This window comes from Chelonia mydas, chromosome 19, assembly GCF_015237465.2.
Source record: "Chelonia mydas isolate rCheMyd1 chromosome 19, rCheMyd1.pri.v2, whole genome shotgun sequence".
NCBI lineage: Eukaryota > Metazoa > Chordata > Testudines > Cheloniidae > Chelonia > Chelonia mydas.
Genome location: NC_051259.2, coordinates 14,884,085 through 14,905,167, shown reverse-complemented (window position 1 = coordinate 14,905,167; position 21,083 = coordinate 14,884,085). Strand labels below are relative to the sequence as shown.

Below are 21,083 nucleotides of genomic sequence, written 5' to 3'. Positions count from 1 at the left end.
GATTCATTAAAAATTCTTGCTAATGGGCTTGCAATTTCGGGTGCCAATTCCTTTAATATGATGAAGTGAGCTGTAGCTCACGAAAGCTTATGCTCAGATAAATTGGTTAGTCTCTAAGGTGCCACAAGTACTCCTTTTCTTTTTGCGAATACAGACTAACACGGCTGCTACTCTGAAACCTTTAATATTCTTGGATGAAGATTATCTGGGCTCCCTGATTTAGTCCCATTAAGCTGTTTGAGTTTCGCTTCTACCTCAGATATGGTAATATCTACCTCCATATCCTCATTCCCGTTTGTCATGCTACCATTATCCCCAAGATCCTCTTCAGCCTTATTAAAGACTGAGGCAAAGTATTTGTTTAGATATTGGGCCATGCCTAGATTATCCTTGACCTTCACTCCATCCTCCGTGTTTAGCGGTCCCACTTCTTCTTTCTTTGTTTTCTTCTTATTTATATAGCTATAGAACCTTTTACTATTGGTTTTAATTCTGTTTGAAAGGTACAACTCTACTTCACTTTTAGCCTGTCTCACTTTATCCCTACATGTTCTGACCTCAATAAAGTAGCTTTCCTTGCTGATCCCTCCCATCTTCCACTCCCTGTAGGCTTTCTGCTTTTTCTTAATCACCTCTCTGAGATGCTTGCTCATCCAGCTTGGTCTACAACTCCTGCCTATGAATTTTTTCCCCTTTCTTGGGATGCAGGCTTCCGATAGCTTCTGCAGCTTTGATTTAAAGTAATCCCAGGCCTCCTCTACCTTTAGATCCATAAGTTCTTCAGTCCAATCCACTTCCCTAACTAATTTCCTTAATTTTTGAAAGTCAGCCCTTTCGAAATCAAAAACCCTAGTTGCAGATTTATTTTTGTTAATCCTTCCATTCAGTTTGAACTGAATTAGCTCATGATCACTCGAACCAAGATTATCCCCTACAACCATTTCTTCTATGAAGTCCTCACTACTCACGAAAACCAAATCTAAAATGGCATCCCCTCTAGTCGGTTCAGCAACTACTTGATGAAGGAATCCGTCAGCTATCGCATCTAGGAAAATCTGATCCCTATTATTATTACTAGCACTCGTCCTCCAGTCTATATCTGGGAAGTTAGAGTCTCCCGTGATCACGCAGTTTCCATTAGTATGTACTTCATTAAAAACATTAAAGAGGGCTCTATCCATATCCAAATTAGATCCCGGCGATCTATAGCACACCCCAAGCACTATCCCAGGGGAGGCTTTAATAGTTTTCTTCCCCAATGTCTCCTCCTCTCCTGCCCGCTTCCTCTGCGAACTCGTCTCCTCCTCTCCGGCCCGCTTCCTCTGCGAGCTCGTCTCCTCCTCTACGGCCCGCTTCCTCTGCGAGCCCGTCTCCTCCTCTCTGGCCCGCTTCCTCTGCGAGCTCGTCTCCTCCTCTCCGGCCCGCCTCCCCTGCGAGCTCGTCTCCTCCTCTCCGGCCCACCTCCCCTGCGAGCTCGTCTCCTCCTCTCCGGCCCGCCTCCCCTGCGAGCTCGTCTCCTCCTCTCCGGCCTGCCTCCCCTGCGAGCTCGTCTCCTCCTCTCCGGCCCGCCTCCCCTGCGAGCCCGTCTCCTCCTCTCCGGCCGCCTCCCCTGCGAGCCCGTCTCCTCCTCTCCGGCCCGCTTCCTCTGCGAGCTCGTCTCCTCCTCTCCGGCCCGCCTCCCCTGCGAGCTCGTCTCCTCCTCTCCGGCCCGCCTCCCTGCGAGCCCGTCTCCTCCTCTCCGGCCCGCCTCCCCTGCGAGCTCGTCTCCTCCTCTCCGGCCCGCCTCCCCTGCGAGCCCGTCTCCTCCTCTCCGGCCCGCCTCCCCTGCGAGCCCGTCTCCTCCTCTCCGGCCCGCCTCCCCTGCGAGCCCGTCTCCTCCTCTCCGGCCCGCCTCCCCTGCGAGCTCGTCTCCTCGTCTCCGGCCCGCCTCCCCTGCGAGCTCGTCTCCTCCTCTCCTGCCCGCTTCCCCTGCGAGCCCGTCTCCTCCTCTCCGGCCCGCCTCCTCTGCGAGCTCGTCTCCTCGTCTCCGGCCCGCCTCCCCTGCGAGCTCGTCTCCTCCTCTCCGGCCCGCCTCCTCTGCGAGCTCGTCTCCTCCTCTCCGGCCCGCCTCCCCTGCGAGCCCGTCTCCTCCTCTCCGGCCCGCCTCCCCTGCGAGCCCGTCTCCTCCTCTCCGGCCCGCCTCCCCTGCGAGCTCGTCTCCTCCCCTCCGGCCTGCCTCCTCTGCGAGCTCGTCTCCTCCTCTCCGGCCCGCCTCCTCTGCAAGCCCGTCTCCTCCTCTCCGGCCTGCCTCCTTCAGCTGCTTATTCCTTGACGAAATTAAACACCTGCTGTGATTATGTTAATGTTACATGCAGCCCTCCAGGAAAAGGTTAAATAGCAATTGGTGAGTTCCCAGGGTGTCTGTCTGTGGTTAACCCTTGCCGCGATTCAGGCTAGCCCTGGGCATGGCCAGAGGGCACGGGGGTCTTTAATGCAAGATAGAAATGAGCCTGATTTATTAGCTGCAGAGCTAATGTGAAATATGGGTGGGTGGCTTTCCTGCTGCAGCTGTGGAGTGTGCTAGAAAGGGGTGGGCAGACAGAAAGGCAAGGACGGGCTGTTGAGTGACTTCCCTCATGACCATAGAGATCCGGGCCTTCGTTTGCCATCTCAGCCCTTCCAGCTGCATTGTGCCCCCCAGCGTCCGCAGAGTCAGCGCTGAGCACCCCTGTGGAATCGTCCGCGCCCTTTCTTGCAACACAGAGTCACTGTGTTTGCGTATCATCTCGGACGTAGAGCTAACTGCAGCCCGTTCGCTGCTTGGGAGCGTGGGCCCTTCCTGCCACCCATGGACCTGGGGACCCCGAAGAGCTCAGGGACAGATTTTCAAAGGTCTTAGCACTTGCAACTTGGGCCGGATTGTCAGATGGCTCAACTCCCAACCTGAGAATGCAGCTGCTGGGCCGGTGCCTAGGTGCTGAGCTCCTTCGAAGGTTTGCTGGCTGGGTTGGGCCGGCCCATGCAGAGCTGGGGTATTTCTCTGGCCTGCGGCAGATGTTTTGAGCTGTGTGCGCAATTAGGTGGAAGCATTCTGAATCTTAACAGAATTTGCCTCTTATTAGCCTGCAAAGAGATGACCTCATGCCCCACTGCCCGGCTCCCCTGGGTAGCTGGGAACCCCGGTGCAAAGGGAGAGACTATTAAAAAATCAAATCTATGTGGAAAAGTGGTCTAGTGGTTAGAACAGGGAGTCAGGAGAACTGGAGTCTGTCCTGAGCTTTGCCTTCAGTGCACTGGGAGGCCTTGGGCAAGTTACCTCCTTGCTCTGTGCCTCAGTTTCCCCACATGCGCTCTGGGGACAATACTGTTCCCCTCCCTCCCAGGCTTGCCTCATGAAAGCTGTATGAGCTGAGAAAGATGAAGGCTGGTCCAGCAGTTAGGGGCTGGCCTAACCCAAAGAATCGCCCCAGGGACGCCTGACTGGAGAGGGGAGAACTGTTGCAAGCAAGGGTAGGTACTGGGCCTGTTGTGGGGGCGAACTGTCCCTGGATCCTGTGCCCTCTCCTGCCTCCTCCAGAGTGGTGAAGGCTAGACAACCCCAAGACTGTGGCTTTCCCTTTTGCAAGGACACAAACTGGGGGAAGGTTTCTTAGGTGCTCGGCGGACCCGCTGCAAGCTAGCAACAAAGCAGCCCAGAGTTTGCACAGATCCGTTTGAAAATTGACCCCCAGCTCAGAAGTTAAAGTGGGCCAGGGCTGCATTGCTGGGACCTGGATCCCAAATCCTCCACCCCTCGGGGGGCTTGGATCTGGGGTTCTAATCTGGGCTCCTAGCAGCGACAACGGGATACCGGCGGGTCCAATACAAGAGATGTCACCTCTTCACAGACAAGATGTCAGCTGCTCAGAGGTTCTGGTTGGCGGCATTCTCCCGGGTGCTTTCCAATAACCCGGGGCACACGGCAGGCCTCTCTGCCTGCCCCCGAGCGTGTCGCTTCCATGCAAACCTGAATTCCAAAGCTCCCAGAGCTGGAACTGACAATTAGGAGACGTTGCCTTGAGGACACTGGGTAGTTTTGCTTTTCCCAGAGTAGCTGGAACATTGCTGTCTGGTTTGCTTTATTGGCTGTAATTGTCGCTGAAAAGGCAGAATGTAAATGGCTTGTTTAGTTACATTTTATTAGGGGACTTCATTCTGGGGCAGGCAACAATCAGAATTGCTCTGTGTAAATACTTGTAGAGAACTTCCCAGCATTATTTTCCCCTTCCGTTCCTTACCACTCCTCTACCCTCCCCCACAAACCTCTTCTTTTCTCATACACACGGGTTCACACAAACACAGAAGAGGCAAATCTTTTGCAGTTCCGGTCGCCCCATCTCAAAAAAGATCTATTAGAAATGGAAAAGGTACCAAGAAGGGCAACAAAAATGATGAGGGGATGGAACAGCTTCCCTATGAACAGAGATTAAAATGACTGAGACTGTTCAGTTTAGAAAAGAGACGACTGAGGGATGTGATCGAGGTCTATAAAATCGTGACTGGGGTGGAGAGAGTGAATAAAGGAAATGTTGTTATTTACCCCTTCACATAACACAAGAACCAGGGGTCACTCAGTGAAGTTAACAGGCAGCAGGTTTAAAACAAACAAGGAAGTATTTCTTCACACCACACACAGTCAACCTGTGGAACTCATTGCCAGGGGATGTTGTGAAGGCCAAAAGTATAACTGGGTACAAAAAATAATTAGATTACATTTCAAGTAATCCTTGTCTTTGGTAAAAGTGCTTTGTGAGCCCTTTGTTTACAGCCATGTTGTATAGATATAATCCTTCTGGGGACAGCCCAGCAGAGGGTACAGAGGGTAGAATTTGCAGGCTGTTTCTGTGCCTGGTGAATGCAAGTAGCAATCTGCTCCATCAGCCCACTGTTTGCATGTGGCAGGCACGAATTCCGTGTGTTCCGTCTGTTATGGTGAAGTTTCCCGCTTCTGGCTCAGCAGCTCTAGGCAATTTTTATCTGCACTTCTGGCCTTTTTTCCTTTTATCACAAACAACATACGCTGCTCGCCAGCGCAGTTTGCAGAAGCACAGAGAAGCAGGTGGCAGTGAGAACACTGAGCTGGGTTATCCAGCCCAGTCAAACCTTAGATTGGTTACGTTTCCAGATGAGTAACCACAGCCAAAAAAGTCCAGGGCAGATAAATATAGACTAATGAGTCTCTGAACAAGGAAGAAAAAGAGGAAATGCCTTTATAAATAGCGACGCTGTGGCAGCATTCCAACTGGGCCGGGAGACTGGCAGAGCAATCCCAGGCACTGCACCCAACGAATTCCCACCGCTTCCCTGTGCATTCGTCACAGCCCAGATCTTCAGACGTCTCGAGCTGCTTACCGGCCATTGATTGTGGCGGGAGTTAGGCGTCTGGATCTGCGCCCACATGCTAGGCCTTAGCAAGAATGGATCTTGTCAGTGCCCTGGGGCGGAATACTGAGGAAGTGCAAAAAAGGTCTCTGGGATTCATGGGCTAGTGGGCCAGGCATTGGGCCAGCACGCAGCAGACCCTCATTCTGTTCCTGGCTCTGTTCCTGACCTACTATAGGCAAGTGAGAACCCCCCTTTGCCTGTTTAGATTGGAAGCTCCTGGGGGCAGGCACTGTGTGTCTGCGCTGATCTCAGCTGGGCCTCCTGGTGCTGCTGCTACCCTCATGAATAATTTGTGCCCTGAGGGAAGGCAGAGAAAATTGTGTTAGTCTCTGTGGAAAGAAAGTGCTGCCGTGGGTACAGTCTGGGAGGCCCCTGGGCTGGGTTTTCATGCTTCCTTGGCAGCCCTAGCACCTTGCTGCTATCTTTCTAACCAGCCAGCTCTCTATCTTTAAAGTGCTAATGGCTCTGGCATCCAGATGCCAACCAAATAACACTGAGCGTTTGCATGTCTTTAAAGTGCTGCTCTGTTACTGACTAATTAACTCTCACAATGGTCGTATGAGGGTTGTCTTCTGCATTGAACAGAGTAGGAAACCAAGAGGCAAAAGGACTTGTCCAAGACCACAGGCAATTCAGTGGCAGAGGCAGAACTCAGCTGTCTTTGGCTTGTCTTGGTCCCACTAACCCACCCCCCTAGAGCTCACGAGATACACTGGCCTGGGCTTGCAAGCCCCATCCTCCCAATGCAGGAAGTAATGCTGGTGAGGTCAATGGCATTCTCCCCTCTGAGTCAGTGCGGGATCCATGCCTAAACATGGTTTGGGGGGGCACCATCCCGCCTGGGGGCCCATTTTTTGGATAGGGCGTAACATGGAGTCCCTGGGCACTTGTGACTATTAGAGATTCTATGGCCAATGTTGTGGCCAGATTCCAAACTGGGTAATTACGTTCTGCCTCCCGCAATCTGCCTGCAGTGTCAGCTGGAGCTGGCCATTCTTCATTTCCCAGCCTCACCGGCATGGCGGTGTGCAGGCTGGCTGGCCCTTTAGGTGAAGTGGTTCCAGCTCCTCAGATGATTAAGCAGGTGTCCCCAGGTGGGACCTAATCAGGGGTGGGGCAGCCCCTGAGGGAGAGACTAAGAGAAGAGCTGCAAAGGGGTGGCCTGGAGGGTAGAAGCTGCAGAAGGGGAGCTTCCACAGGGGGCTGGCAGAGGAGCCATTGGGAAAGAGAGCTGCAGGAGGGGAGGTCATGGTTACCTTGGGCAGTGGCTTGAACCCCTCTGGAATGAAGGTAGGGGATGGTGGAGGGGCGGCAGGTCTGGCATGTGAGAAGTCTGGGGTGACCCTGGCATGAGAGGACGATCGTTCACTTGACTTTCATTTCTGGGGGCCCAGGGAGGGCCTGTGCCCAGCCACAGTGAGAGGAGTGCCTGGAGCAGCTGGTGTGGAGAAGTGGTTCACTGGGGCTGTTGGGTTGGGACATGACGGTTTGCTCTAAGACTCGGGGTGGAATTTAAAATATTAACAAACAAACCTGTAACGCAGGGTGCTTTCCATATTAAGGTATCGGAGTAACTACTTGAGACCTGCAAGGAGAGGGTTTAGTTATGGCTGTGGCCTATCAGACCATACTAGGCCAGGGTTCCCGGAGACGGCAACCTCTGTGATACAAGGTAACTGTGTTAAACCGTTGCCTTGTTCCACCCAAGAGGTGGCTGCATTTCAGGGGTGGGCAAACTTGTTCTCCACTGAGGGGTGCATGAAACTTCCTTCGTGATGATAAGTGACTTTGTGATCCTCGTGCTATAAAGTATGAAGGGCTGATGCTGGCAGAGTGACATAGCGATCAGGGGCTGGCCTAACTCTTGGAGGAAGAGGACAGAAAGAGATTGTAGTCAAAATAAAGACATCACCCTTAAAAACCAGTGTGGCAGCGAGGCTGCTGGAAAGGGCAAATGCTAATAAGAGTTATGTAGGGAGAGGGGCTCTCGTTGCTCTGCGTTTATACAGCGCCTAGCACAATGGCACTACGTCTAGGGCTCCTAGATGCGACTGCAATACCAGTTAGAATGTGGTAGATGCATGGCCAGGGGGTTACTGAGCATTCAGAGCTGCAGCAACCACAAGTCTGTCCCCTCTGACAGAGGCAAGGTGGCTGAGGCAAAATATTGTATTGGACCAACTTCTGCTGATGGAAGGGACAAGCTGTTGAGCTCCCCAGAGCTCGTCTTCGGGGGAAAGAAGCAGAGTGTCTGAGCGAAAGATGTGGGGTAGGGATGAATTGTCAAGCAGGAGGGCTAATGCCTGTTGGAAGTGGTCCCTTGGACTGAAGTGGGTGGCTGTGGGTTAGACCGTTACGCATAAAGGTTTTGAAGTGGGCAGTTAAGGGTAGCAGGCAGTGGGGTGCGGATTGGAGCCACAAATCCATTGTTAAGTCCATGGGTTTTAGTGTCTAGCTGAGTTATGAATGTAAGTTCCCAGGCTTGCCTTATGAAGGTGTTGTGCAGGTTTCTCTTCAGGACAAGCACTGAGAGATCAGGTCTGGAGTGATCACTTTGTGAAAAGTGTTTGCCCACAGCTGACAGGGTGTCTTTCTCTTATGGCTTTTCTGTGAAATTCATCCACAAGGGTAATAGTCTGGTTTTGCGCTCCACCCCCATAGTTGTTGTTAGGGCATTTGATGCACTGGGTGAGGTCCACCACATGTTGGGATAAGCTTGTATAGGACCCATGAACCCTGAAAGGTGTGTTTGGGGCAGGGGGGAGTTGATTGTTGCAGCAGTGGAGATATGGCCGCAGGTTTTGCAGCTCTCTATAAATATATCAGAGAGATAAATACCGGAGAGGGAGAGGGATTATTTAAGCTCAGTACCAATGTGGACACAAGAACAAATGGATATAAACTGGCCATCGGGAAGTTTAGACTTGAAATTAGATGAAGGTTTCTAACCATCAGAGGAGTGAAGTTTTGGAATAGGCTTCCAAGGGAAGGCATGGGGGCAAAAGACCTATCTGGCTTCAAGATTAAACTCGATAAGTTTATGGAGGAAATGGTATGATGGGATAACATGATTTTGGCAATTAATTAATCTTTAAATATTCATGGTAAATAGGCCCGATGGCCTGTGATGGGATGTTAGATGGGGTGGGATCTGAGTTACTACAGAGAATGCTTTCCTGGGTATCTGGCTGGTGAATCTTGCCCATATGCTCAGGGTTCAGCTGATCGCCATATTTGGGGTTGGGAATGAATTTTCCTCCAGGGCAGATTGGAAGAGGCCCTGCGGGGTTTTTCGCCTTCCTCTGTAGCATGGGGCACGGGTCACTTGCTGGAGGATTCTCTGCACCTTGAAGTCTTTAAACCATGATTTGAGGATTTCAATAGCTCAACATAGGTGAGAGGTTTATTGCAGGAGTGGGTGGGTGAGATTCTGTGGCCTGCGTTGTGCAGGAGGTCAGACTAGATGATCATAATGGTCCCTTCTGACCTTAATATCTATGAATCTGTGTGTTCTAGGAGGGGCTGGGTCCACTCTGAGTTGGATGGTCTTGGGCTCTGTGGTCCCTTCTGATGTTCGTTTGGTGGCACATGAAGTGAGATGGCTGCTGATGGACAGGCTCATCCTGGTGATTGGCATTGACTGGCCCCTAGGTGGTCAGTTTGGGCAGAAGGATTGTATGGCGCTGTGCGGGCAGAACTGTGCCCTCACCCCAAGAGACCATCCCCTCCAGGTAAAGGCTGGGGCAGTGGTGTAGGGGAAGCGTCCCTGGTTGCTGTCTGGGCTGATGCTGTACTGTGGGTTGGCAGGGCTGTAATGCGAGTGGAAGTCAGGACTCCAGGGGTCTATTCCTGGCTCTGCCACTGACTCTCTGTGCAGCCCTGGTCACGTCTCTTGCGGGGAGGCTGATATTTACCCACCTTTGCAAAGCCCTTGTGGGTACATCCACGCTGCACACGCCTCACGGGGGCATGTAGAGTACATACGCTGCGCGCCCTCCTACCCTAGGCACAAATAGCAGCGCAGACGGCGAGGCACAGTTTAGACGAGTAAGGACACGCCTGAACCCTTAGGGCATGTAGCCCACGCGGCTCTGCACGCCCCAGCAGTGCCCCCCACAGCTATGCCGATATTTTCAGCAGATGGTGTCCTGCTGCGGAAGCCTTTCCCTGCTGCGGTGAAAATCTCTGCAAGGTGGACACAGCCTGCTGTGTGCCGTGGCGCGTAGCTGCTGCCAGTGGTGTGCCGGGCGGACGTACCTTCCGGGGCGCAAAGCGCTGGGTAAATGCCGCTTAAGAGCACACCATATTCAAATGAGAAAAGTTTAGTCCTCAAGCAAGGTGAACCCAAGTGTTGAGTGTGTCGGGTGCTGAATATATAGAGGATGCAGGGTGAAAACAGACCAGTGACAAAAAGTATTCCCGCCCCCTTTCTAGTTTTGGATGGGAAGGAGACATATTTTGTGTCCCCCACCCTCCTCAAACCAGACCATTCTCTGCCTCGGGTGCATCCTGGAATCCCACATAAAAGGAAACCGGCTGCTGCTGCAAGCTCTCCCTTGGCTTGCTCTGGTCAGTTTCCTCATTGCTCACCAGGCTGCAGCCCTCAAGCTGAAATTGATCAGTGATGTTGAATGCAGGGAGCTGATGTCTGTGAAATTCCAAACTAAGACCAGGTCTTTGCTAGCAAAGGGTTGCCAGGATTCCTGTACCATTGTTGCTACACTGGCAAACTCCTGCTAGCTGCAATGCAGTTTAGTGGCAAAGAAAGTCCGATGAAGTGAGCTGTAGCTCACGAAAGCTTATGCTCAAATAAATTGGTTAGTCTCTAAGGTGCCACAAGTACTCCTTTTCTTTTAAAGAAAGTACTGTTGCCAGTATAGCTTATTCCGGCTCGGCGAGCAAAATGAGCTACTCTGGCAGAAATACTTCAATGCTGTGATAAGTATTTGCTGACGTATTAAATACTTCAATGCTGTAATTTTGGAGGGGGAGGGATGGCTCAGTGATTTGAGCATTGGCCTTCTTAAACCCAGGGTTGTGAATTCAATCCTTGAGGGGACCCTTTTAGGATCTGGGGCAAAAATTGGGGATTGGTCCTGCTTTGAGCAGGGGGTTGGACTAGATGACCTCCTGAGGTCTCTTCCAACCCTGATATTCTATGATAAGTGACACTCAGACTTTTGCTGGTATAGAAATGTTGCAAAAAACAACAAACAATCCCCTTTTCATTGCACCCTTAACTGACATTGCTACACTAACAAAAGATTTTAGTGTAGACCTGGCCTAAGAAACCCAGGTTGTGCCCCTGCCTGCTAAAGAAAGCTGTTGCATTCCTCAGTCACCCCAGTTAACTATAACCCCTCCCCATTTGCTGACCTGCTGAGAACCTGTCGGTATGTTTCAGTCTTTAGATTGCCTGCTCTTAGGGGCAGGGACTGTCACTTTCTCTGATGTGTAGCCAGTTGCCTTTGCTGGGTGCTTTAATTAATAAATAATAGATGATAAATCCAAGCTGTGAGAGGGAGGGGATGGATCATTTCTGTGCATACCCGGTGTCCCGCCCAGCTGGGAACAACGGCACCAGTGCCTCCGTCCGGATCAGTCAAATGATCCTCAGCATCTTTTCTTTCCCTTTTCGGCCATTGGAGACCTATAGAAAATCTGCCTGTTGGAGACCAGCAGGGAGGGGATCCAGTTTCCTCAGTTGGGCTCATTGTCATTTGATGCACGGCAGTGGCCTTTTCTCTGGCTGCCTCTTGTGTCCTGGATTTGCCTTGACGCAGGGTCCGCGGAGAAGAATGTTTTGGTTGTTTCATGGATGTGTAAATTTCGGCTTGTCCGTGTTTGCAGATTAAGGGGCCCAGGCTCGGTGCCATTTCCTGGAACCTTGCCTGCCATTGAGCTCCTCCAACCCTTTCTGGAAGAAGGTCTCAAATGATGCCAGGTCTGTGACCCATTTAAAGTGCAAGTGAAGCCTGACGGGGGCTCCTGCCCCGTGCCAGCGGAGTGGTGTTAGCTCAGTACACAGTGGGCCATTTTGCGAGGTGAAGCTTGTTTTCCAAGCTGGGTGGTTGGCTGTGGGGAGGTGGACATAGAGGGAAAGTCTTCACAGATGAGGCCTGGAGAGCAAATGTTTTCTCCGTTTTTTGTAGATGGCCTCGGGGCACCTGGATGGTTTGGGGCCGGGGGAGTGTAACTGGAAAGCCAAACCCTCTGACTTGGGGGATTGAATTACTCTGGATCTAAAGTGCTAGCAGAAAAACATAGCTCTAGAAAGGGGGCTGGGAGTCTGGGGCCAGCAGGGCTGTTGGAATCTAAACCTTCAGTAAGAAACCAAATAAACGTCTGGCCTTCATGGCTTTTGAATGTGACTTGAAGCAGTATGGGCTGCCTTCCTGAGTCTGCAGAGGGATCATGCCTTTGATGCTGCTCCTGCTGGTGCAGAATTTTCTGCTGCTCCTCAGAGCAACGGTGAAAGCTACAAGGATCACATCAGTTTTGCTCCACTGCTTCTTGAGGCAAGTGTTAACTGCAGTAGCAGAGGCCGACACTGGAGTTTATTCAAGACTGTGCAAAGGGGAGATGAAGTTAAGGGATTCAGCAAAACAGTATAACTACCCTCTGCTGTGCCAATCTGGATGCAGCCATTTGCATAAGCAATCTGACTAGTTAACATTGTTCCAAACCCCAGTGTTACTGACCACTTGACTGACACAACGCTCTAGCTCTTTGCATGACATTTTATAGGCAATCATGAGCCAGGATTTCCTTTATCTGTGAACCAATTTAGACTTTCTCAGAGGCTGTATATTTGAGGGATACAATAGGCCCTCCCTTGATGCATTAAATTTACTGGTGGCATGAAACAGACAAGAGTGCATCTAGAGTGCATCTTTCTCTGTAACGAGTGGTCGCTAATTTGTCCCTGTGTCCTATAGCTAGGACAGTACATCAAGAGTGCACAGACAAATCAGCATCTGTAATATGTAAGAGAATCTGTTTGGCTCCCTGAAGTGTGCCCTGTTTTTCTCTGCACATTGGGCCAGATGGTGTGACTGGGTGGAGCTCCACTGATGTCAGTCAGCTGGGCCAGCAGAGGGTCTGGCCCATGGCGGTGTACAGAGCGGGAACCCTATTCATCTTTGCACACTCGCACTGGATTGGGGAACGTGAACGTCAGCCAGCGAAATATCAACAGCTTGTTTAGTTGCTTGGAAAAAGCCACCCTGGGGCAATGAAGCCTGCGAGGAGAGGCCCCTCTCCGGCTAGTTCCGACTCTGCCGCAGAGCCATGGAAGGCCTTCGTGCTGCACTGGGCTGTGGGCGTGAAGCCTGGCTCTCACCGAAGATAGTGGAGGCAGATTTCCTTCCCTCCTCCCCTGCTCGCTCTGTGCCTGGAGGGAGAGATTCTCTCGGGAGATTCAAACGGCCTTTCATCCCACATCCAACTTTCAGGGCAGCAGCTCCCGGCAGCAGTGCTGACTCTGCTTCTGGGAGTCCCTGTGAAGAGAATCTACTCTCCCTGCAAACTCCCACTTCCCAGGACAGCCCTAATTAGCTTCTCTCTATACCCACCTCCCCAGCTGTAGGAATCTCCCACTGCGTGTGCAGGCTGGAAGCCGCAGCAGCTCCATTTGCTTTGTCCCAGGCTGGCAGCTGACGTGTTCCTTGCCAAGGTTCCTTATCTTGGCACTTCTCGCCGCAGGGGATGCTCTGCCCCATCCAGGACTCAGCGGCTCACTGGGCAGAAGGCAGTTGCAGGCCGTGTCTTCTTTACAGTGGAAGCCTTGGCTGTGGACACTTTGGAAACCAGATGAGGCAAAGCACTAGAGAATATTCTCTCTGGGGGGTCCTCAACCGTTTCTTTCTGAGCCCCCCCCAACATGCCATAAAAACTCCACAGCTCAATGGTACCACAACAATTGTATTCCTCCATATAAAAGCTATGGCCAGCGTTAAGGGGTAGCGAGCAGGGCAATTGCCCGGGAGGCCAGGCCGCGGGGGGCCCCGCGAAACTCAGTTGCTCAGGCTTCAGCTTCAGCCCCAGGTGCTGGAGCTTGGGACCCCGTGCTGCCGTCCTGCATGATGGGGCTTCAGCTTTCTGCACTGGGCCCTAGTGAGTCTAACACCAGCCATGCTTGGTGGACCCACTGAAACCAGCTCGCAGCCCCCCCCAAGCGGCCCCGGACCCCTGGTTGAGAACCACTGCTCTATAGAACAACTGGCTTGGAACTGGAATAGGGAGAGGACTAGGTTTCCTTTGTACTATTAAAACCTCCTGCCCAGGGTTCAAATCATGGACCTCTTCCATTTGAGCAGAAAGAGTGGCTCCACAGAGAGAAGTGACTTGACCAAGGTTACCCAGCGGGCCCATGGCAGAGCCAGACATAGAATGCCCTAGGCCACACTACCTATGTTCTCCTCTGCTCAAGTTGACCCCAGTGCACTTACTTTATTCTTCCATGCATTACGCTCACCATTCCCTCTCTTTGGTGTTTAATCCCTTTATGTACCTGTGATTACAAAGCATCAGAGAAATCTTTGCAGTATGGTCAACCCCAGGGGATCACAAATCATGATTCAAGCCCCACCAAAATCATGAGATTGAAAAAATGGAGGTCTTTCTGAGCCTTTATGATGCACTCAAGTCACATTTTCAAACTTTTCTCTGCAACCATGAGGGCAAGAAACTTATTTGTCCTCTTTAATGAATGCTGAGATTTTCATATAATCACATGCCTCCAGGAGATGGGGATTTTCCTAAAGCCCCCATCAGTGCATGACTCGCAATAAAATCATGAATTAGCAACAAAACAAATCGCAGCCACACTACAATGAATGTGGTAAAGAATCTCTGTGGACTCATCACCCATTGGTCTAGCCTCTATCTGTTGATCGAGTGTCTGAGCACATTTCTAATCACCTAGCCAAGGTGTCAATTTAACTTCCATGGGTCCTGAAGTGGCTACATCCTGCCCTGGGGAGGCAGATAAATTAGTCCCTGTGTGTGCATGTTGTCCCAGGCCAGGCTCTTTCTCAGTAGCTTGTGGAGTGTGTGTCACAGGAAGGGGTTTTTGTTTCTGATTTAGGATGAAATATCACATCCTTGCTCCCTGCCAATTTCCCCCTGTCTGCCGCCTCCCCTCCAGCCCCCCAGTGGGAGGCAGCTCCTGGGAATGGCCTGGCTTCTTTCCTCCTCTCCCACCTGGTGCTGCAGAGAGCATCTCCAAGGGCTGGCTGTGCAGAGGTTTGCCAGTGCTCTTCCAAAATGTGAAAGGATCCTGAGCGTGTGTGTTCTGTCCTTTTCACACACGCACCTGAGGGACCAAACTCCGTATCTGGATCTGGATTCTCCAGCATATGTGTCTTACTGAATTACAGATTTCTTTCTTCCAACGTCTCTGCTTGTTCCCAAGCCAATTAAAAGCAAATAAGCAGAAGGAAAAAAACCCTCCACTCCCAGGTTGAGCCCTTGTGTGTCTCAGCTCCTCATGGGTGTGAGTTTTTACAGTTGAGTTATAAATACACTCTCTCTCCCCCCCCACCCCACCCCCCAATGAATGCAAGTTTATATACAAAAGCCACTGACTGTCTTTTAACCCTTCGGTAGGGATGGGCACTGTTGTGATTGCTCATTTCCACCCCTACGCCGTGTGTGTGTGGCTGGGCAGTGCAGACGCAGGTAGGGAGGATGAGGAGCGTGTGCATGGTCTGCTGGGTTGATTTGTACTCGTTGTGTTGAGGACTGTGTCCGGCGCTGGTTGTGTGGGCTGGGTTGTATTGCAGGCTGTATTCAGGGTGGGTGGAGTGAGTGGGGGGCTGTACTCAGTACCTGTTTGTTGTGCAGTGGGGTGTACTCAGTGCCCGTTGTGCTGTGCTCAGTGGGCACAGGGTGGCGTGGGTTGGGTTGGGTGGTGTCGGTGCTGGAGCAGGGAGGATCCCAGCATGGTTCCAGGGATGAATCCAAGCAATCCCCATTCAGCACCGGGCCGGCTACTCAGCAACGTGCCATGTCGCTCCGCGAGAGGCTGCTGCCCACTGCCCGCAGCCGTCCGTCTGTGTGGTGAGCAAAGCTGCAGGGCCCAGGTGATTTCCCCATTTCCCTGCTCTGTGTGTGACACTGACACCAGTGCACTGTGGGGATAAAACGCTCCCCAGCCAGAGGCTTCACACCCACTGCGGACCGGTGTCAATGGCACTCCAGGCTCAGGGGAATGGCCCCTTGTTTCCAGCGCAGTTGGTGGGGCAGCGACCTGCCCGTAGCCAGTGCTGTGCTAGTGAGGCGTAGGGCTGTGCGCCTTCAAAGTGCTTTCCGGACAGTCACGACTTACCCCTCCTACCCCACTGTGGGGTATGTCAGCGTCATTATCCCCATTGCACAGACACTGCCTGGGGAAACTGAGGCACAGATACACAGCTAAGGGCTGAGCTTCTGACTTGCTGCCCTGGGCTCATTAACCCCTTCTTCAGTAAGGGAGTGGGCGGGTGTAGCGCATCTCCATGCAGCCTCTGGACGGGTGTCACTGATGGGCCTGCTGTGACAGGCGGCTGTGAATTTTATCAGCTGATCTTACCCGTCCCCATCTCCATGTTACCCCCCTGCGCCAGAGTGGGGAATGTTTCTCCTTCCCTCCCGCGACTCCCCTCCGGTGCATAGAGCCCCAGGAGGCTGGTGGCTACAACTAGGCAGGGCGCTGGTAGCCTTGGTGCGTAAGGCTCTGCATGCACCAGATGCGTAGCAGTGCTACAGAGATTCTGCTCCTATCCCCTGGAGCCGGCTGGGACAAGAGGAGAAGACCCTGGGAGCTGGGCTGGCTAAGGGGGTTGGATCTGAGACCCGGAACTCTTCCTCGTCTCAGATGCTGGTTTTGGAGAAGAGAATGCCCCAGGAAGCTCTGGTCAAGAGGGAAAGGTGGCATCACACATGGGCTCCCGTCTGCGCTGGCCCCAGGAGTTTACCCCCTTCTCCCACCCCAGGACAACATTGGCCTAGCAAAAGGTCCCCTTGTCCCCTTAAACTCCAAGGACCCTCCCAGCGCCCTGGGTGTTGGGGATTTGCCATTGGCCCAGGGAACAGGCCAAAGACAGGGAAGGGGGGGGTGTGAGCCGCAGAACTGGGACACAGCCTGTGTCATGCAGCCAGCCTGAGCCGCTCCTGTCCCTCAGTTGTGATCAAAGGTGCGACTCCCCTTCCCCAAACAAGCCAAATTAAACTCAGTTCCTGGGCCCAATGGCAGCTGGGCCCCAGGTGGTCTCTGCAGAGGGCTTGTTTGCCTCACCTGGACTGTGGTTTCCATGGCGGCAGCTGTCTGTGGTGCTCCAAGGGGAAAGACGAAGCTTTTGATTCTTTGCTGCCATTGGTCCCACGCCTGGAGCTCATCCAGGCTCCCCAGCATGGCTCTCCCTTCGCCTTCCCGGCACAGCCCCCCCCGGGAGGGGGAAGGAGGGGTGGATTTTGCAGCAGCAATAACCCTTTGCTCACCCGGATTAGAGAGAGCCCCTGGTGCTGTCCCTGGGAGTCCTGCATCCAGGCTGTCTGTCTTCGGCGCGTCGCTGGCCCCCTTGCCCGGCGAGCATCCCAGAGCCAGGATCCTACCTACCATCTTTGCCAAAAGACACCGACGGGGGGGGAGGGGGGCACTTTGCTTGGCACTTCTGCCTTAAAGGGGCACAGCCCATCTATCCTCCTCCCAATCCATAGGGTTCCTTTACACAAACAGAGCCACCATCTATTCTAGAACCTCCCCACATCCCTGTTTTCCTCTTACCCTGGACAAACAGCAGCAGCCAGGCTAATGCTGGTAAACCAGAGAGCAACACAGATTAGATATCGCAGACTATGCCAGACACCACTGAACTCTGCACATGATCGGATCGAAACTTGCAGAATCGGGGCCATCTTTGCCACGGATCAGAAGTGACGCCACCCTATCGCAGTTGGGTGATGTGCAAAGAGGAAACATGCCATTAATGCTTGTAAATCTAATGGACTTGCCAAGGTCTCTCCGCTTTCATAATCCAGGGTGGCTTTGCTTAGGATGTCTTCTTTTAAATCTGATTTTTTTCTTGACAGTGGGCCCTTTATTCACTCAGTTATTTGGATTTCTACTAACTGTACTAAGGAAACTCCTATCCAATGCTCGGGGCACCCTACATACGCTTAAAAATGCCAGAATGACTAAACAAAGCTGCTGCCTTCCCCATATCAGATCAACCCAGCAGGGTCCTAAAGACAAAGTAAATTAATCTCCCTGCAGCCCTACCCGACGCTCATCCCCTTACGGACAGGGGAGGGAAGGGGTGTTTAATGTGCCTGCGTATGGGTCACTGTTTAGAATGACATATTAGGTTCTGAGGCTGTAATGAATTCTTGGCTGCCTAAGGCTCTGAACTACCTGCTCTAAGACACAGGTGCCATGTGCTGAAGGATTCCTAGATTCTAAGGCCAGGAGGGACCACTGTGATCCTCTTGTCAGACCACCTGTATCGCATAGGCCAGAGAACTGCCCCAAAATGATTCCTACAGCAGATCCTTTAGAAAAACCATCAATCTTGATTTAGAAATTATCAGTGAGTGATGGAGAATCCACCTTGACCCTTGATAAATTGTTCCAATGGCTAAGTACACTCATGTATGCCTTATTTCCAATCTGAATGTCTCTAGCTTCAACTTCCAGCCATTGGACTGTGTGAGACCTTTCTCTGCTAGACTTGGCCTTTATTAAATATTTGTTCCCCTTGCAGGTACCTACAAGACTGAAATCAAGTCACCCCTTAGCCTTCCCTTTGTTAAGCTAAAGAGATTGAGCTCCTTCAGTCCATCACTGTAAGGCAGGTTTTCTAATCCTTTAATTATTCTCATGGCTCTTCTCTGAATCCCTCTCCAATTCACCACCATCTTTCTTGAGTTGTGGACACCAGTTCTAGACACCGTGTTCCAGCAGCGGTCACACCAGTGCCAAATACAGAGGTAAAATAACCTCTGTGCTCCTACTCCAGATTCCCCTGTTTACGCTGCCCAGAATTACATTAGGAAAATCTCTGTTAACTGTATAGGGCTTCTGACACAGTCGAGCAGTGGTGCATACACACCCAGTTTCTCTATCACCCAGTGCTTCTCAAGCTGTTTCTCAATTCCTCCTCTATCCCCTTGATCTTTCTACCCTCCCAGTCCTGCTGCTTTGTGGACCTCACTAGGCATGATTCATTGGCCTGCCCACCAGGAAATGCTCTGCCAGCTGTGTGAGAACTGCTCCACTAGCCAGTTCATTCATTACAATATTTATTCTCTCTCCATGTCTTCCATAGGAATGAGATCTGTGTCTGCCAGCAGCACGGGCTCCCCTGGGCTCTGGAACCCAGCGGCTGTCTCTTGCCAGCTGCATCGTCATCCCTAGGAGTAAAGATTCTGGAATCAGAGCGTAGCTGGCAATGCAGTGGCAGCTGTGCCTGGCACTTCCATATCGCATTGCTGGGCGTGACTGCCACAGGCTGGCTTCGTAAAGCAGGCAGGGTAATGGGGTTACCCCTCATGGGCTTCATCCTGCAAACTTTTGGCTCTCCTGGGCCCAAGCCAGCAAGTGCTTTGACAACTGGAGCTGGGCGAATAACAGATTTTTTTTTTTTGGTTCACTGGCAGTGCTGAAAAATTGGGGGAGGGGGATCACTTTACATGGACCTGAAAATGATTTTTTCCCCCTGGATTTTTGGCGAACCAAAGTCAAATTTTTGTCATGATTTGAATGAAATGTTTCACTTTTATTTTGAGCAGCTTATTTTTAGGCTTCTGCATTTTTTTTAAACTTTAAAGGCAGCATCTAAGCAAAATGCCATTTGACCCCAAAAAATATTGAAATATTTCACTTAGACAATGTCAGAAGAGAGCATTTTGACTCTTATGGAATCTTGGTAAACAGACGCATTTGCAGAATGTCCTGGTGTTGCTTTCTCTTGCTGTTGGGGGGGGGCGGCGGGGCGGCGGAGTGTTTTGGCCAAAAAATTCTGCCCAGCTCCGTGTCTCGCCCAGCTCTATGTTCACGGCAGCAGATCTCAGTACCACAGCAATGTGTCGCCTCTGGGTTTTTTTGCATCTCCCTGACCTCCCTTGCTCTCTCCCATGTAGAAGCTTGGCTCTTTGCCTAGCTGACCCCAACTGCTCCCCCAGTGTCTGGCAAAGCAAATGGAAAAAGACCAAGATCAAAGATGGCCCCAGAGGCCCTGGAACATCCAGCTGACCCAGGAGGGCAATGTCACACTCCTGTGGAGTTCCGGAGAGCTCTCCATCTCAGGGAGCAAGAAGCGGAGAAGGGGCAGGGGGACGCCGGCTTGGACTCTGAGAGTCAATGTTTCCAAGCAGCTACATTCCTCAGTAGAGAGGAAGGGAGCCTGCTCTGCTAATCTATGTCTGGCTGAGGAAGGCTCCAGAGGGGTGGAGCAGGAGGTCAGAGAGCTCTCTATGCAGCGAGAGGACTTCATTAGATGCCTAAAACCATATGCTGCAATTAGTGCAACTGTTCTTGGAGTTTTGTGTGTTTTCTGAAGCTAAGCAGGCGTAGATCAGGTCGGACCTGAGATGGGGGACCCATTGTTAACCTGGTCTGGTCTGCTGCAGGAAGTGGGCTCGGGGATTCCACAGGCGACGTTCTTCTTTGTGTTGGTTCTGTGCCAATGCCCCAGCATGGCACTAGTGACTCATCTTTCAGATGAGACCAAACGAATGCTGTGACTACTTGGGGGTTGTTAAGGATTGCAAGGCACTTTCCCCAAGAACTGGGGACAGTGTGGGGAGGAAGAAGAAGGTGTGTGAACCCCAGGGTCCAATTTCCAATCTTGGCTAATTATGTTTCACTTCCCTAAATTACAGATTGATTGATTGATTTGTTCTACAGTAGGCTCCTGAGGCCTCAGCCAAGTTCGGAGCCCATAGTGCCAGGTGGTGCAAAAACACATACGATAGCCTGTCCCGTCCCAAAGAGTTTAGTCTTCCCCCTGTTGCTTCAGTTAGCTATGTGACTTATCCCTTACTGTCTGGAACTGCTGTCGTGTGTTTTCTGCCTGGCTAAAAGCTGCCATGTTCAACCCCAGAGGTGGCTGCATTTCAGTGGTGGGTTACGCAGGTCTTGTATGTGTCATTTGTCAAGTACTTTGGGATAAACTGCAGAATCTTTTTCTAAGAGCAGGCGGGTAAATGCAGATACATGGCATGGGTTGAGGAAACAAACATCCTTTATAATTGAGCGTATCTATCTTAGGCTTGGTCAGCGCTTTAAAAGTTATGGTGGCCTGGCTCCATCGGGCACCGTGGGGGAACCCACACCCCTGATCAACATAGTTCTGCCCCCAGTGTAGAAGCAGCTCTGTCAATGGGACAGTGGTTCTGTTAACAGAGCTAACCTCCTTTGGGGAGAAGCTGTTCCTAAACTGTTGAATCCTGTCCGTGGCCACTGCAGCTAGGCTGGCCTAGGGTCCCTAATGTAGACATACCCTTAGGCATTTCTATGGCCTCATTAACATAGTACAGGAGCACCTCACAATCTTTACTGTGTTTATCCTTGTCGCGCAGAGCAGAGCTCTTCCCCCAGGTGCAGATGAGAAGCTGCAGTACAGAGGGACTCAGGCCAGGTAAACAGACCTGAAATAGCTGTGATCTAATCAGCTGGAGTAATAATAGCAGTGCAGACA

At 51.7% G+C, this 21,083-nt stretch overlaps 1 protein-coding gene across 3 annotated transcripts in view; it reads left to right on the top strand.

The window, feature by feature from the left end:
- The window catches only part of SDC3 (syndecan 3), a 190,190-nt gene that overhangs the window by 100,071 nt on the left and 69,036 nt on the right, over positions 1–21,083 (top strand). The window contains exon 1 of one of the 3 annotated variants that reach the window (XM_043532280.1): positions 6,536–6,693. The exons of 1 other annotated variant lie outside the window; for it this stretch is intronic. In XM_043532280.1, the coding sequence (XP_043388215.1) occupies positions 6,652–6,693 (42 nt within the window). In that variant the 5' untranslated portion in view covers positions 6,536–6,651. Of the gene's footprint in view, positions 1–6,535; positions 6,694–8,925; positions 9,135–21,083 lie in introns of those variants that run through there. One more of the 3 variants, XM_043532278.1, reaches the window with a different exon arrangement.